The sequence below is a fragment of the Lagopus leucura genome, unplaced genomic scaffold (genome assembly GCF_019238085.1).
Source record: "Lagopus leucura isolate 7727_CA_CO unplaced genomic scaffold, USGS_WTPT01 44383-0_obj-0_obj, whole genome shotgun sequence".
Taxonomy (NCBI): domain Eukaryota; kingdom Metazoa; phylum Chordata; class Aves; order Galliformes; family Phasianidae; genus Lagopus; species Lagopus leucura.
The window spans coordinates 1-13,621 of NW_024963524.1; the positions used below are offsets into that span (position 1 = coordinate 1).

The following is a 13,621-nucleotide window of genomic DNA, read 5'->3' on the forward strand; positions in this document are numbered from 1 at the left end:
GGGGTGAGATGGATGTGGGGTGAGATGGATGTGGGGTGAGATGGATGGGGGGCGAGATGGATGGGGGGCGAGATGGATGGGGGGTGAGATGGATGTGGGCTGAAGGCACTGGGTTCAGTGGGGAGAACAGCCTGGCATCACCCATTTGCTTGTCCCCTGCTTGTCCCCACTGACCCTTCGTAGCACCACAGAATGACTGAGGTTGGGAAGAGCACTGTGGCCGCCAGTCTGACCAGCAACCCATGCCCACCATACTGCAGGGGGTGGTGGGAAAGTGAAATACTGGGGCTCTGTGCCATCAATCTGGCCAGCGTGCTCTCCTTGCTTTTCTTCTCACTCATCATGCTCACGGTGCATGGACTTTCATGGGCTGAGCGCCCCAAGAACACATTTCAGGGCAGCGGGATCTTCCCCAGGAACAACCTTTAGGGCAGTGGGAGCTCGGTGGGCTGAGCGCCCCCAGGAATAATCCTTAGGACCAGGTCTGAGCTGCACCCACAGGAGTGTGATTCACAGCCGAGTGCTGCCCCACGCCTGGCGCACCAGACCTCATCTGCTCGCTGTCACGGGGCTCAGTGCCGTGACGCAGAGGAGTGGTGGTGACTCACCTGCAGAAAGAGGAACAGCAAGGAGTGTCAGCGGCGTTCCGAGGCGTGGAGCTCCGTCCAGGACCGGCTTTCCTTGCAGGGTGAAGGTGCTGTGTGTCGCTGCTCCGTGGACCGGGCACAGCGCCTGGGACAGCAGGGAAGAACGAGGACCCTGCAGATGTGAGATGCCTGGCGGTGACCCCGCGGGGCAGTCAGCCCCTCACTGCTGGCATTGCAGCCCGTCACCCCGTGCCTCTCCCAGCCTCACGTCTCATGGCCCCGACAGCTGTGAGCTGCAGGCAGGAGATGAGAAAGCAAGTTCCTGCCAAAACCACACGGTGCTGTGACGGCCTCATGTGGCACTGGGGCACCGCTGTGCTCCGTGGGGGGGGGGGGGGGACCAGGCCAGAGCTTTGGCTCAGCCTCATTTCTTTGTGGCCCCATTTGGTTTCTTCTCTGCAGGTGACATCAGGAGCAGACAGCAGTTCCTGATGCGCTGACAGCCAATCATGTCCAGGGTGAGCGGGGCTCACTGTCCTCTCCTGCACTGCACCAGCACAGGGCTGTGACAGTGGGGCATCCCATCCCATCAGGATGTTGTCCCCGTCCCATGTCACCACGCAATCCTTCCATCTGGGGCTGACCTCGGGGCTGAGCATCCCAGTGACGCTGCCTTCTTCCTGCAGAAGCACTGGCCTGCGGGGACGCAGTGCGTCACCAAGCACGACCACACCAAGCCCAAGGCTGGCGAGCTGGCCTTCCACAAGGGAGATGTGATCACCATCATCGAGGCCGTGGAGGTGACCTCTGGGGCCGTGGGTTTGGCAGTGCCACCGGGTCCAGGACCCCCTTCCTGGTTTGTGTGTCCCCTTTCTGAGACCGTCCCATCTGCAGGGCAGGAACTGGTACCGCGCACGGCACAACGAGAGCGGGCAGGAGGGGCTGCTGGCGGCTGGAGCGCTGCGGGAGCGCGGGGCCATCCGTGCTGACCACAAGCTCAGCCTCATGCCGTGAGTACTGCGGGGTCCCAGCAGCTGCAGGGCTGACCCACACATTTCCCCTCCCTCAAATCTGGAGGGGCTGCTGAAGGCAGAGCAGCCAAGAGCCCGGATCACCGAGGGATTTGTTGGCTACGAAAACCCCCGTTGTGTCCAACCGTCTGGGACAGCCCTGGTGGGGAAGGAGCTGCTGCGGGGTCTGCGTGGCCTCTGTGTGGTCTCTGCTTCTACTGCCTTGCTGCTGGTGCTGCGAGAGATCCCCAGCCCCACATCCTCTCACTCCTATCCACGCATTCCCTCACCCCACGGCCCCCATCTCCACATATTCTCACCCCTCGCCCCTATCCCCACATCCCCTCACCCCACACCCCACATTTCTTCATCCCTTCACCCCACACACCCCCCATCCCCACGCCCCTCTTCCCAGCTGGTTCCACGGGAAGATCTCGGGGGTGGAGGCGGTGCAGGAGCTGCAGCCCCCCGAGGACGGGCTGTTCCTGGTGCGTGAGTCGGTCCGGCACCCTGGTGACTACGTGCTGTGCGTGAGCTTTGGCAAGGAGGTGATCCACTACCGGGTGCTGCACCAGGAGAACAGGCTGAGCATCGACAGCGAGCAGTACTTCTGCAACCTCATCGACATGATCGAGGTGAGAGCCCCCCTTTGCGCAGGACTTTGGGGTCACTCCAGTGTGGCACGCAGTGATGCAGAAATACGGGGTGATCCTGACCCCATGGGCCAGCAGTGTGCGGTGTGACATCACGGCCACCTCGTCCTGTGGCCCCTGGGGCTTCACCACAGCTGTGGGTGCGTTTTGTTACCTGCTGCCATTCTCCATCCCATGATGTTCTCCAGACCCCTCTTGGTTTGGGGAGCAGTGGATGCTCCCACTCTGCCCTGCCTGCTGCCAAATATAACACTGGCTCTCCTGCTTCCAGAAAGCTCTTCCTCCAGCTCTTCCTCTACCCTGACCCACATCCACTCCACGCCTCTCCTCTGAGAGTTCACGCTTCCTGATTGTTTCCATGTTTAGACACAACTTCTGCTTTCAGATGGTCCTTTTCTCCTTTCATCTGCCTCTGCTGAAGCTCTGCAAACCACCCCCTTCCTGTCCCTTCACCCCGGGGACAGGCTGCTCCATTGCGGTGTGCCCTGACTGTGCCCCACATGGAGATGCTGGTTTGGGATTTCCCACTGCGGAGGATGGGCTCTGTGCACCTAGAGGGCTAGCTTTGGTGCTGGTGTCCTGCGGAGCATCTGTGGCCATTTCCCCACTCCTCACCCCCTGCCCCATCCTGCAGCACTACACGGAGCAGCAAGGAGCCCTCTGCACCAAGCTGGTGAAGCCCAAAGCCAAGAGCGGGATGAAGTCAGCCGAGGAGGAGTTGGCCAAAGGTGGGAAGGGGTGAGGGCCAGCTCGGGGGGAGGAAGTGGTTCTGGTGCCTTCTGACCCATCCCTGTGCCGTGCAGCCGGCTGGCTGCTCAACCTGCAGCACCTCACGCTGGGAGAACGCATCGGGCAAGGCGAGTTTGGAGGTGAGATGGGACCAGAGGTCCCTAGAGGGCATCGCCAGATGACTTTCCTGGATGCCATCCCTGCTGTCCTAGGGCTGGGTGCGGTGTCCCCACGCCTGATGCCTTGCATCCCCCACCAGATGTCCTGCAGGGCGAGTACATGGGGCAGAAGGTGGCTGTGAAGAACGTCAAGTGTGATGTGACCGCCCAGGCCTTCCTCGCCGAGACCGCTGCCATGACGTGAGTGGGGCACAGGGGTACGGACAGACCCCATCCCATGGTGTTGGGGGTACTGGCCCTCACCATGTCCCCTCACTTCAGGAAGGTCCGACACAAGAACCTGGTGCGTCTGCTCGGCGTCATCCTGCACAACGGCCTCTACATCGTCATGGAGTTCATGAGCAAGGTGAGGGCGGCCGGGGCTCAGACGATGGGGCCGATTGCGGCTCCATTTTCAGATAAAACCCACAGCTTGGGGCTGGGTTGTGTGGATCCCAGGAGCCCCATCCCAACGGTTCTTCCACGGCTCTCATCCCTCAGGGCAACCTGGTCAACTTCCTGCGCACGCGGGGCCGCGCGCTCGTCTCACTGCCACAGCTCCTGCAGTTCTCTCTGTGAGTCCTCCTCCCATCGCCCGCATCGCTGGGGAGCTCCCAGAGGCACGGTGACACCGGGATGGGGGATAGGTGACACCAGGGCAGGGGGACACACGGTGACGCCGCCCCACCACTGCAGGGACGTGGCCCAGGGCATGGACTACCTGGAGTCCAAGAAGCTGGTGCACAGGGACCTGGCCGCCCGCAACATCCTCATCTCCGAGGACAAAGTGGCCAAAGTGAGCGATTTTGGCCTGGCCAGGGTCAACCCCCGCGGTGCGGACACCACGCTGCTGCCCGTGAAGTGGACGGCTCCCGAGGCCCTGAAACACAATGTGAGTGATGGAGCAAAGGGCCCCCAGGGCAGCTCCCCCACCCCATCCCACAACCCATCTCTGCCGCGTGCTGACTCCTCATCTCCCCACATCTGGGCTTTGTCCTGATCCTCATCCTGAGGGCGAGGGCATCTCCTGCAGGGGATGGGATGGGTGTGGGGTCCCTCTGCTGTGGGGAGGTGAGGGTGCAGCCGGGAGCGATGGGTCCCCAGCTGGCTGCAGCTCCCTCCCCACACCACGGCAGAAATTCTCCTCCAAATCGGATGTGTGGAGCTACGGGATCCTCCTGTGGGAGGTGTTCTCCTTTGGCCGAGCGCCCTACCCCAAGCTGGTGAGTGCAGGGGTTCACAGCCTGATGAGGTGCAGGGGATGGGGACATCCCTGCTGCCCCCGGAGGGGGGACCCCAGCTCCCTGCTCCACCCGCAGAGCCTGAAGGAGGTGACGGAGCAGCTGGAGCAGGGGTACCGCATGGAGCCCCCCCGAGGGCTGCCCGCCCACTGTGTACGCACTGATGAGGAGCTGCTGGGAGATGGAGCCGGGCAAAAGGCCGTCCTTCAAGAAGCTCACAGAGAAGCTGCAGAAAGAGCTGAAGCACCTGAAGGATGTTTAACCTACGTTCCACACCCAAGGAGCCCCCAGAACCCACAGGAGGAGCCCCCAAGTTGGGGAGCAGTGTGAAAACGGGCAGCCTGGAGGCTGCTCCCTCCTGGTGAAGATGGGGCAGTGGCTCTGCAGGGTGCCTCCTCCCCTGCACGCACACAGAGGATGCAATGTCCACCCTCCATCTCCCAGGAGGATGCAGTGGACAGATGAATCCCTCCGTCCCCGTAGGGCCCAGCCATGCCTGGGGACACCAGGAGCACGAGGTCCCTCTGAGCCCCCTCTCCTTTCCCAGTGGTGGGGACAACACGGGATGTCCCACCCCTATGGAAGACAACACCCCACTGCTGGCACAGCCCTATGCCTGCGCTGCATGGACACACCAACCGCACTCAGCTCAGCCACACGGGTTTGGGCCTCTTGATTAAACCACAGAAATTCGCTGGGCAGTGTCTTTAAGTCTCCAGACTCACATTAGGGCTATCCCTTGTTTGGGGTGAGCACAGAGGAGGGGTGGGAGCCCCGGCCCCCTCAGTCCCCCATGCACAGCACAGCCCCACTCTGCTCTGGGCTGTGCGCAGAGCCTGGGATTATTCTTTTAATCAGAGCCTGTATGGGAATTGCTCGCACACAGATTGTGGGAGCAGGGCAGGGGCAGCCCCAGGCACCGGCTCGCAAGCGATCTCAATATCTCAGCGGAGCAGGGATTAACAGGAGCGTGGGGTGCGCGTGTGTGTGCACCCGCCCCATTCCTTGTCTCCCTTCCAGTCCTTCGACCCTGGGTTGATGTTTTTGCTCTCACATCTCCCCCATGCCCACTTTCTGCACCTCTCGCCCCACCACAGAAAGCGGCTTTGGATGCCCACCGTGCCCCTGCATCAAGGCCCAGGCAATGGGTTATTTCCACCAAGTCCAGGTCCACAGCACCCTTGGGTGCTGCACAGGAAGGTCTTCCCACCCCAGTGGTGTTGGCTTCCCCTCCTAATGCCATAATCCAGCCCTTATCCCGGGTCCCGCTGACCTTGCAGGCGCCGGACCCAGTGCTGGGCACAATATCCACCCACCCATGGCTGCCTTCTTCACGGCCGCCCTGAGGAACCTGCGGGGGGGTGAGGAGGAGCCCAAGGCACCCCCCAAGGACGGCAAGGCGGCTGCCCTGCCCCACGGCATGTCCCGCGAGGAGTTCGAGGAGTACCAGCGGCAGCTGCTGGAGGAGAAGTAAGGCTTGCTTGGGGCTGCAGGGTCCCCATGCAGCGGGACCGGGGTGTCACTTGTCCCCTGCATGGTGGGACAGGGACAGGGAGGCAGAGGGTGGGAGCAAAGTAGGTCCATAAAGTGCAGGAGGTCCCCATGGTATGGGACATCCCCGTGGTGCAGGAGGTCCTACGGTGAGGGAGGTCTCTGTAGTGCAGGATGTCCTCATGGTATGAAATGCTCTGATAGTGAGATGTCCCAGCGGTGCAGGAGGTCTCCATGGTGTGGGATGTCCCCACGGTGCAGGAGGTCCCCGTGGGTGCTGGTGCAGGGACTCAGCATTCTGCAGATGACAAGGAAGAGGGAGGTGCCCAGGGCCACCATCATCCCAGGGCCCACAAATGTGAGGGAAGATGGGGGCAGGACTGGGCTGCACTCAGGTACCACCACAGATGTGGGTGATTTGGGGGTGGTGTCAGGGAGGTGAAAGGCTGTGGGAGGGGTGAGTCCTCCCACTAGAGCTGTCACCACTGGGTAGGGGGCAGGACACAGACCCTGCCCTGGGACCCCCAGTTGCAGCCTCACGTGGACCACTGTACATTTGGATCTTTGGATGGGTGCAGCCACGCCAGGTTGAGGGACAATGCGAGGACTCAGGTGGGGCAGAGGTGACAACATGTCACCCATCACACAGGATCGAGCGGGACAAAACCTTTGCGCACAAGAAGGCAGAACGGGCAACTATGCGCATGCACCTGAGGGACAAGTATCACCTGGCCCAGGTACGGACACACAGGGGGACCCCGAGCCCCGAGCCCCAATGCCCCCGAGCTGGGTGGCAGCCATCCTCCCCCTCCCCAGTCCCATAGGATGGGAAGCGATTCCTGAAGAGGGCAGCAAACGGCTGCTGTCCCTGTCCTTTCCGTCCACCCGCGCACGCGTCTCTCCAGCAGTCCCAGTGTGGGGCTGGGCAGCTGCTGGGACGCCCCCCATCCACGGGTGTCCCAAAGGAGCCTGCTTGCTCCTGATCCCTCCCCAGGCTGCTGAGGGTCCATTGCAGCCCCAGCGCCGTCTCCCACCCGCAGGATGAGCGGGACGATGCCCAGCTGCACATAGCGGGCGGCGCAGTGGAGCTGCCGCAGGAGCTGGCTGCCATGGTGCGTGGCGAGGAGGAGGAGGAGGAGGAAGAGGAGGGCGCCTTCACCTTCCTGACCAAACTGCAGGACGTGGATCTGGCGGCGCTGCGGGGCCGTGCGCTGGGCACTGTGGATGAAGTGATGGAGAAGTGCTCCCTGATGTAGTGCTGGGCAGGAGCGGGTGGGCTGTGGGTGTTGTGGATGCAACATGCCAGGCTGGGGCCCTATGCCTGTGCTGGAGGTCAGCTGTCCTTGCCTAAACCATTCCCTGAGTTTCTGGGGGCTCTGGGCAGAGACACTGGGGTCCTTTCCACCGAATCCCATCTCATGGCGTCCCCTGGTGCCACCCCAAGTCCAGCCAGGCAGCAGTCCCACACCCCCAGCACCACCCCTGGAATCTCCTGAGCTGTTCGGATCAATAAAAGCGTCATTTTGTGGGATGAGCTTCCTGTTCGTGCTGCTGCACGACGCCTCCATACCACGCAGCTCCGCCTGCACATCCCCATCCCACGCGGTGCCAACCCCCCAGAGCTGGGTCGCACCGTAGGCTTTTCCCCACCCCACACACAGCCCCACGCCCACAGTCTCACCACCCCGACCCACACCTGCACCCTGCAGGCTCCACAGGGGGGGAGCGTCCCCCCCCGGGGGTCCCCCCGGGCCCCCCCCCCCCCCGCTGCAGGCTCAGCAGCACCGTGGGCTTAAATGCCGCCGCGCAGGCGACTGCCGGAAGGCTGCAGGCTGCTGAGATCATAATACCTGCCTATTTTAGGGAGGTCTAATCTGCCTGAATCGCCTGTCCCCAGGGACTAAGCTCCCTGAACCCGTGCAAAATGCACCGCCGGGGCCCCGAACGCCACCGCCTGACAGAGCCGGGCCGGACTCACGCTGCGTTCACATGAAAGGAGGGCCGCGCTCACCGCCCCCAGGCTCCCAGCGCCAGGGCCATCTGCTCCTGAAAGGCCTGGGGATCTGTGGGGCCTGTGGGGTCTGTAGGGTGTGTGGGGCCTACAGGGCGTATGGGGCCTGCAGGGCCTGTGGGACCTGTGGGATCTGTGGGGCCTGCAGGGTCTGTGGGGCCTGTGGGGCTTACAGTGCCTGTGGGTTCTGTGGATCCCATGGGGGCTGTGGGTTCTCTAGGGCCTGTGGGGCCTGCAGGGCCTGTGGGTTCTGTGAGGCCTGTGGGTTCTCTGGGGCTTATGGGGCCTGAAGGTTCTTTGGGGCTCGTGGGTTTTGTGTGGCCTTTGGGGCCTGCAGGGCCTGTGGGTTCTGTGGGGCCAGTGGGATGTGTGGGGCTCGTGAGGCCTGAGGAGTGTATGGGGCCCGTGGGGCGTGTGCCCGTGGCAGTGGGGCGGAACCCAGCACTGCTAGGTTGGGAGTCGCACCGCAGCTCTCAGCTGCCCCAGCCACAGCAGCAGGGTTGTGGGGTGGGGGCCTTGACCTCCGTGTGCTGCTGTGGCAGCGTCTGCTGAAGCCCCCAGGCCTGGCGCTGTGCCCCACCACCCCCAGCTCCCCACCGTCCCCGCTGCGCAGCCCTCCTGCAGAACTTCTCCCGTTCGGACACGAAATCAACCTGAGCCAAACAGGACACGGCTGTACGGCCCCCGGCCCCTTTGTGGGGCAGCCCAGTCCCACCCCACATCCCCGCCATCCCCCGTGACCGGGTGCCGGGACGGCGGCCCTCGGGTCCCCATCTCCCCACGCTCCCCACGGGGCACCCGGCACCAGCTGGGATCCGGGTCAGGACCCTCTCCCAGGTCTCCCCAGCTAATCGCCCTGCCCCCCCCGCCGCCCCCACGTTGCCACCTGTGCCTCCTCACCCTTTTGGGGTCACCCTTTGCCACCCGCCCGCCCGCCCCGGGCCTCTTAATGAACTAAAAAAGTGACAAATCCCCGGCAGAGCTGGTCACGTGCGGCCAGCGGCCCCCGGCCCCGACCCCCGCCCCGGCCCCACCGCCCCGGTAAGCTGACGCAGCGTCTCTAAGCGTTAGCAGCTTTGCCCGCTAATAGGATTAGGGAGGTTTAAAACTGTCATTTGAGTGAACTAAACCCCCTGATACTCTGCATTGCACCTTCTTAACCAATTTGCCTTCAATTAGGGTAATTGGGAAACTAGCAAAGAAGTATAGCATTAATATTTTAAAGTGATGAAGCGATTACGGGCCTTGGACGAGGAAGCAAATCAATTTGCTATCTGCTCCTAAAAGGCAATTATAATCATTTGTCAAATCAGCCTGCTGGCCTCCCCCGCCCGTGTGAGCCAACACCTTAAGGCGGTTTAGCGGGGCCGGCTCCGCACACACGGCCCTGGTGGGTAAATCCAAATCCGGGCAGCTGGGGCGGCTGCGCCCGCGCCGAAAACCAACCCACGGGTGGTCCTGGTTCCTGGTGGGCACACGGCGCTTTTGGGGGGGATCTCTTCGCTCTGAGCCACTTTGGAGCTCTTGGTGTCTGCGAGAGGTGCTGGGGTTGGGGGTCTTCCTGGGGCAGCTCTGCGCTCTGTGTCCCCGTGGTGCTGTTGGGAAGTCAGCGGAGAAGGGGATCGGGGTCTTCTTGCTGCCATCGTGGCGGCGCTAGCACAAGGTGCTCATTGGGATCCGTTTAATTGGGATCCATCTCGTTGGGATCTGGGATCCCAGCCTGGGAACGTCCCCACCACCCTACGGCAGCGCAGGAGAATGAAGTCTCACAGTGCAGCACCACCAGCAGTGACACGCAGTGGCTCTGGGTCTGTGCTGTGTTCAGGCAGAGGCACTTCTGTGGGTCAGTACAGTGCCTGGCGGTGATCGAAGCCCCACGGTGACGTTCAGCATCTGAAAGGGGAACTGTGCTATGGAGAGGATGGGGGTGGGAGGAAGCCGAAACAGTGGCCAAGGGCTGCGGCGTTGGCAGGTGACAGGAAGAGGGTTTTGGGGGAAAGTAAAATGGAGTGGAGGGCAAAAAGGGGAATCCTGGCAGCAGGGGGGCGGCACGGGCACCCAGACAGGAGGAGACACCATCGCAACGCTCCCGGCCCCCAGCGGGGCAATGTTTCTGTCCCACAGCCCTACAGGCGTGGGGCTGCCTGCACTGTGGATCCACATCCCACAGCCCATGGCCAGACCCCATGGACGGCCCCACGGTGTGTCCTCACGCTGTGTCCCATGCCCAACGCTTGTCCCTGCTCTTAGTCCCCACACCTGTTCCTCTCTGTCTGTACCCATGGCTGATGTGGCACACACACAGACGGCTCCAGAGCTGGTTCCCAAAGCTGGTACCCATGGTTGGTCCTGAGCAGATCCCCGTGCCTGGTGTGACATCCACAGCTGATCCCACAGATGGTCCCCAAGCTGCTCCCCACACTCGAGACTGCTCTCTATGCCCATTCCCCACACAAGGTGTGACACCTTTGGCCAGTCCCTACTGCTGGCCCCCATCCCTGGTGTGATGACGTCCATAGCTGGTCCCATTGCTGCACCCCATGCCCACTCCCCACATGTGGTGCGACGTCTACAGCTTGTTCCCATGCCTGGTGTGACTTCTGTGCTTGATGTGACATCCCTAGCTGCTACTACAGCTGGACCCCATGCTCATTTGCCATTCTCGGTGCGACATCCCAAGATGGTCCCATCACTGGTCCCCCTGCCTGACGTGGCATCCACAGCTGATCCCACTGATGGTCCCCAGGCTGGTTCCAATGCCTGGTGTGACATCCACAGCTGACCCCTTGCTAGTTCCCACGCTTGATGTGACATCCAAAGGCTGTCCCATTGCTCGACCCCATACCCACTCCCCATGCTCAGTGTGACATCCACAGCTGATCCCATCGCTGGTCCCCATGCCCACTCCTCATGCCTGGTTTGACTTCCACAGCTGATCCCATCGATGGTCTCCAAGCCGGTCCCACTGCCTGCTGTGACACCCAGCATCCCAAAGGACCCCACACGCTGCCACGAGGCCACCCCACCACCTCCACTGGGGGACGCAGCCCCCATGGCATCCCCAGCACAGTCCCATTCCCGGCGGCGCGGCGCTGGCAAAGCCAAAGGAAATTGTTTCTCTCCCTCCCCCCCCCCCCCCCTCGCCGTTCTGCCCCTCGCCCCGTGTTTCTAATTCTTTTTCCTCTCCCATAATGAGGGGATTACAAGGAAAACTCCAGCAGGACGCCTTTGTGGGGAGACAATCTGAGCGGGGAAGGCAGCGCGGGGCTTTGTGCGCCCGCAGCCCCCCCGGCCCGCCCGGCGCTGGGGGGACATTTAGAGCAATTACTTGTCCAGAAAGTAACTGTCAATCATTCTTAAAGGGGAAGGCCTCCAATTAATAACCTCGTCTTAATCCTTTGGACTCATTTCCAATCTGCGGGGCCTTGGTGACATCTGCAACACTAAATAAAGATTCTCCCGAGCCTTAGCGCGGCGGTTCTGTGACAAATAAGAAGACTAGAGGCAACTTTGGCTGCCAAGCTGCAAGATTGGTGAGGTTGAGCCGCTTGTTTGGTTCCCAGGAGGGACCGGCAAAGTTAAATACTCCTGGAAAAGCCGCGTCGGGCCCAGCAGGTAACGCCGTTTTACGGGAATTTGGGAGAAAGTGCCAGGGGAGGAGGCTCAGAGCGGAGCTGGGGTGGGCACAGTGCTGTGCTGTGCTGTGAGGACGTGGGGGAGGACGGTGGGTGTCCCCAAACCGCCCCACTGGGCATCCGAGCTGCCCTCCGATCCCCAAAGGGAGCAGCAGCCACTGTCCCAAAAGCTCCTGCAGGACACGGAGTGCAGAGCCTGCCTGCAGCACGCGGGGTGTGGGGACACCGATGGCCTCAGCAGCTGGAGGGGCTGCCTGCTGTGCCTGCTGTGCCCAGCGGGGCCATAGGGCTGCAGGGGGCCGCGGTGCCGTGGGGATGCGATGTGACGGCGCTGGGGACGAGGCGGGCGGCAGCAGAGCGGCAGCGGGGCACCGCACACCCATCCCACAGGGTGGTTTCTCTCTTCTTCCTGTTTTCTTGGGGCCTCCTTTCCTTCTGGATGGGTTTGGGGCTGTGGGGGCCATCTCATACACAGCCCTGGCCCTCACCCCACTGCCCCGACCTTCCCTGTCCCCGCTCGTCCCCATCCCCCTCACCCTGTGGGGTCGTGCACCGCTCACCCCTCTCCCCTCTCCTTGCAGGTGTGGAGCTGCGCAAATGAGAAGCGGGTAAGCATGAGTGGGATGGCAGAGGGGGGTCCCCAACCCTCCCCGTGCCCCCAGCCCCGGCACGGTGACAACAGGGCACGGCACCCCGAGGCTGCAGCACCCACACTGCACCAGAACCCACAGGGCTGGGAGGCATCACCCAGAGCTGCACGCACATGGAGCACACTGCAGGCACTGCCACTGCAGGCACTGCATGCCCTGAGCACAGAAGCACTGCAGACAGCGCTGTGCCTGCAGGTTGTGCGTGCACTGCACTGCACTCCTTGTGCCACGCACACTGCACGTGCACTGCACTCACCGTGCCCCACACATTGCATGTGCTGCAGGGCAGGCATTGCATGGTGGACACCGCACACCGGGCTCTGCACACACACTGCTCATTCCACATGCTCTGGCCGTGCCATGGGGGTTGGAGTGGGGTCCTGCAGTTTCAAGGGACGGAGCGTGGGAGTGGGGAGGAGGGATGGATCTGGCCAGCTCAGGTCAGCTCTGAGTGGTATTCAGAGCTGCTGGCCCTATAAAGTCCCCACGGAAGTGCCACAGGGATGGCCTGTCTCCTGTCCGTCCACTCATCCAGATGGAATTCATGGGATGGTCTGCTGCCCCCACGCCCCCCTGACCCCCCACCACCCCTCGCAGGTGCCGAGATGTTCCTCAATAAGTGTGAGGGGGAGCTGGGCGAGCTGCGGAAGCCGGGGGACGGCGAGGAGACGCCTCCAGCTGCTGCCGAGGAGGAGCAGCCCAAAAAGAAGCACCGGCGGAACCGCACCACCTTCACCACCTACCAGCTGCACGAGCTGGAGAGAGCCTTCGAGAAGTCCCACTACCCCGACGTGTACAGCCGAGAGGAGCTGGCCATGAAGGTCAACCTGCCTGAGGTCCGCGTGCAGGTAGGGGCGGCTCTACGCCTTCGTTTCCCCATCACTCAAGGCATGAGCTCAGTGTAGGTGCTTGGGGCTGCATCTTGCCCTGGTTCCGTAGGAAGGGTGACGACCCACAGCAGCTCCTCACCACTGTCAGCTCCTCAGGGCCAGGAAAGCACTGAGATTCTCATGGATTCAGGATTTTAGGTTTCGTGGAGCCGGGGCGCGGGGTGGTTTGGCACAAAGCCCTGCTCTGCGTGGAGGCTCAGCCTGGAGCAGACCCTGCTGCCAGCACAGGCAGCGACAGCCCTTCCAGTCACCAGGTCTGAAAGCACAACAAAAGGAGAGAAAGCCAAATAGAGCAGGAGTGACAAAAGAACAGGGATCGCTGGAGCCGCGGGGGACACAGCGCATGGGGCACCATACTCAGGACACCCCGAGGGGACACAGCACAGGGGGCCTGGAGCACCCCATGTGGGGCACCCTGCATGGGGCACCCCGCGTGGGATACGGCACAACGGGGCGCCCTGCATGGGGCACCCTGCACGGGGCACAGCGTGTGGGGCACCCCGCTGAGAACGCGGCACGGGGGGGGACACACCACGTGGGACACTGTGCGTGGGCCATGTCACATA

At 62.5% G+C, this 13,621-nt stretch overlaps 2 protein-coding genes across 2 annotated transcripts; both read left to right on the forward strand.

Annotated features, from left to right (window-relative positions):
• The first annotated feature begins 87 nt into the window (after positions 1–87).
• LOC122191185 (megakaryocyte-associated tyrosine-protein kinase-like) lies at positions 88–5,073 on the forward strand. Its single transcript, XM_042891393.1, is given in 13 exon segments — positions 88–1,105; positions 1,274–1,387; positions 1,482–1,597; positions 2,013–2,232; positions 2,885–2,978; positions 3,054–3,119; positions 3,239–3,338; positions 3,420–3,504; positions 3,639–3,712; positions 3,834–4,029; positions 4,274–4,360; positions 4,457–4,504; positions 4,506–5,073. Coding segments are annotated over 13 exon segments (1,344 nt in total). The 5' UTR covers positions 88–1,096; the 3' UTR covers positions 4,641–5,073.
• A 600-nt stretch (positions 5,074–5,673) lies between these two features.
• Positions 5,674–7,125, forward strand: LOC122191186 (complexin-3-like). Its single transcript, XM_042891394.1, has 3 exons — positions 5,674–5,848; positions 6,519–6,606; positions 6,910–7,125. The coding sequence occupies exons 1-3, from the start codon at positions 5,697–5,699 to the stop codon at positions 7,123–7,125; spliced, it is 456 nt and encodes a 151-aa protein (XP_042747328.1). The 5' UTR covers positions 5,674–5,696.
• Positions 7,126–13,621: the final 6,496 nt, after the last annotated feature.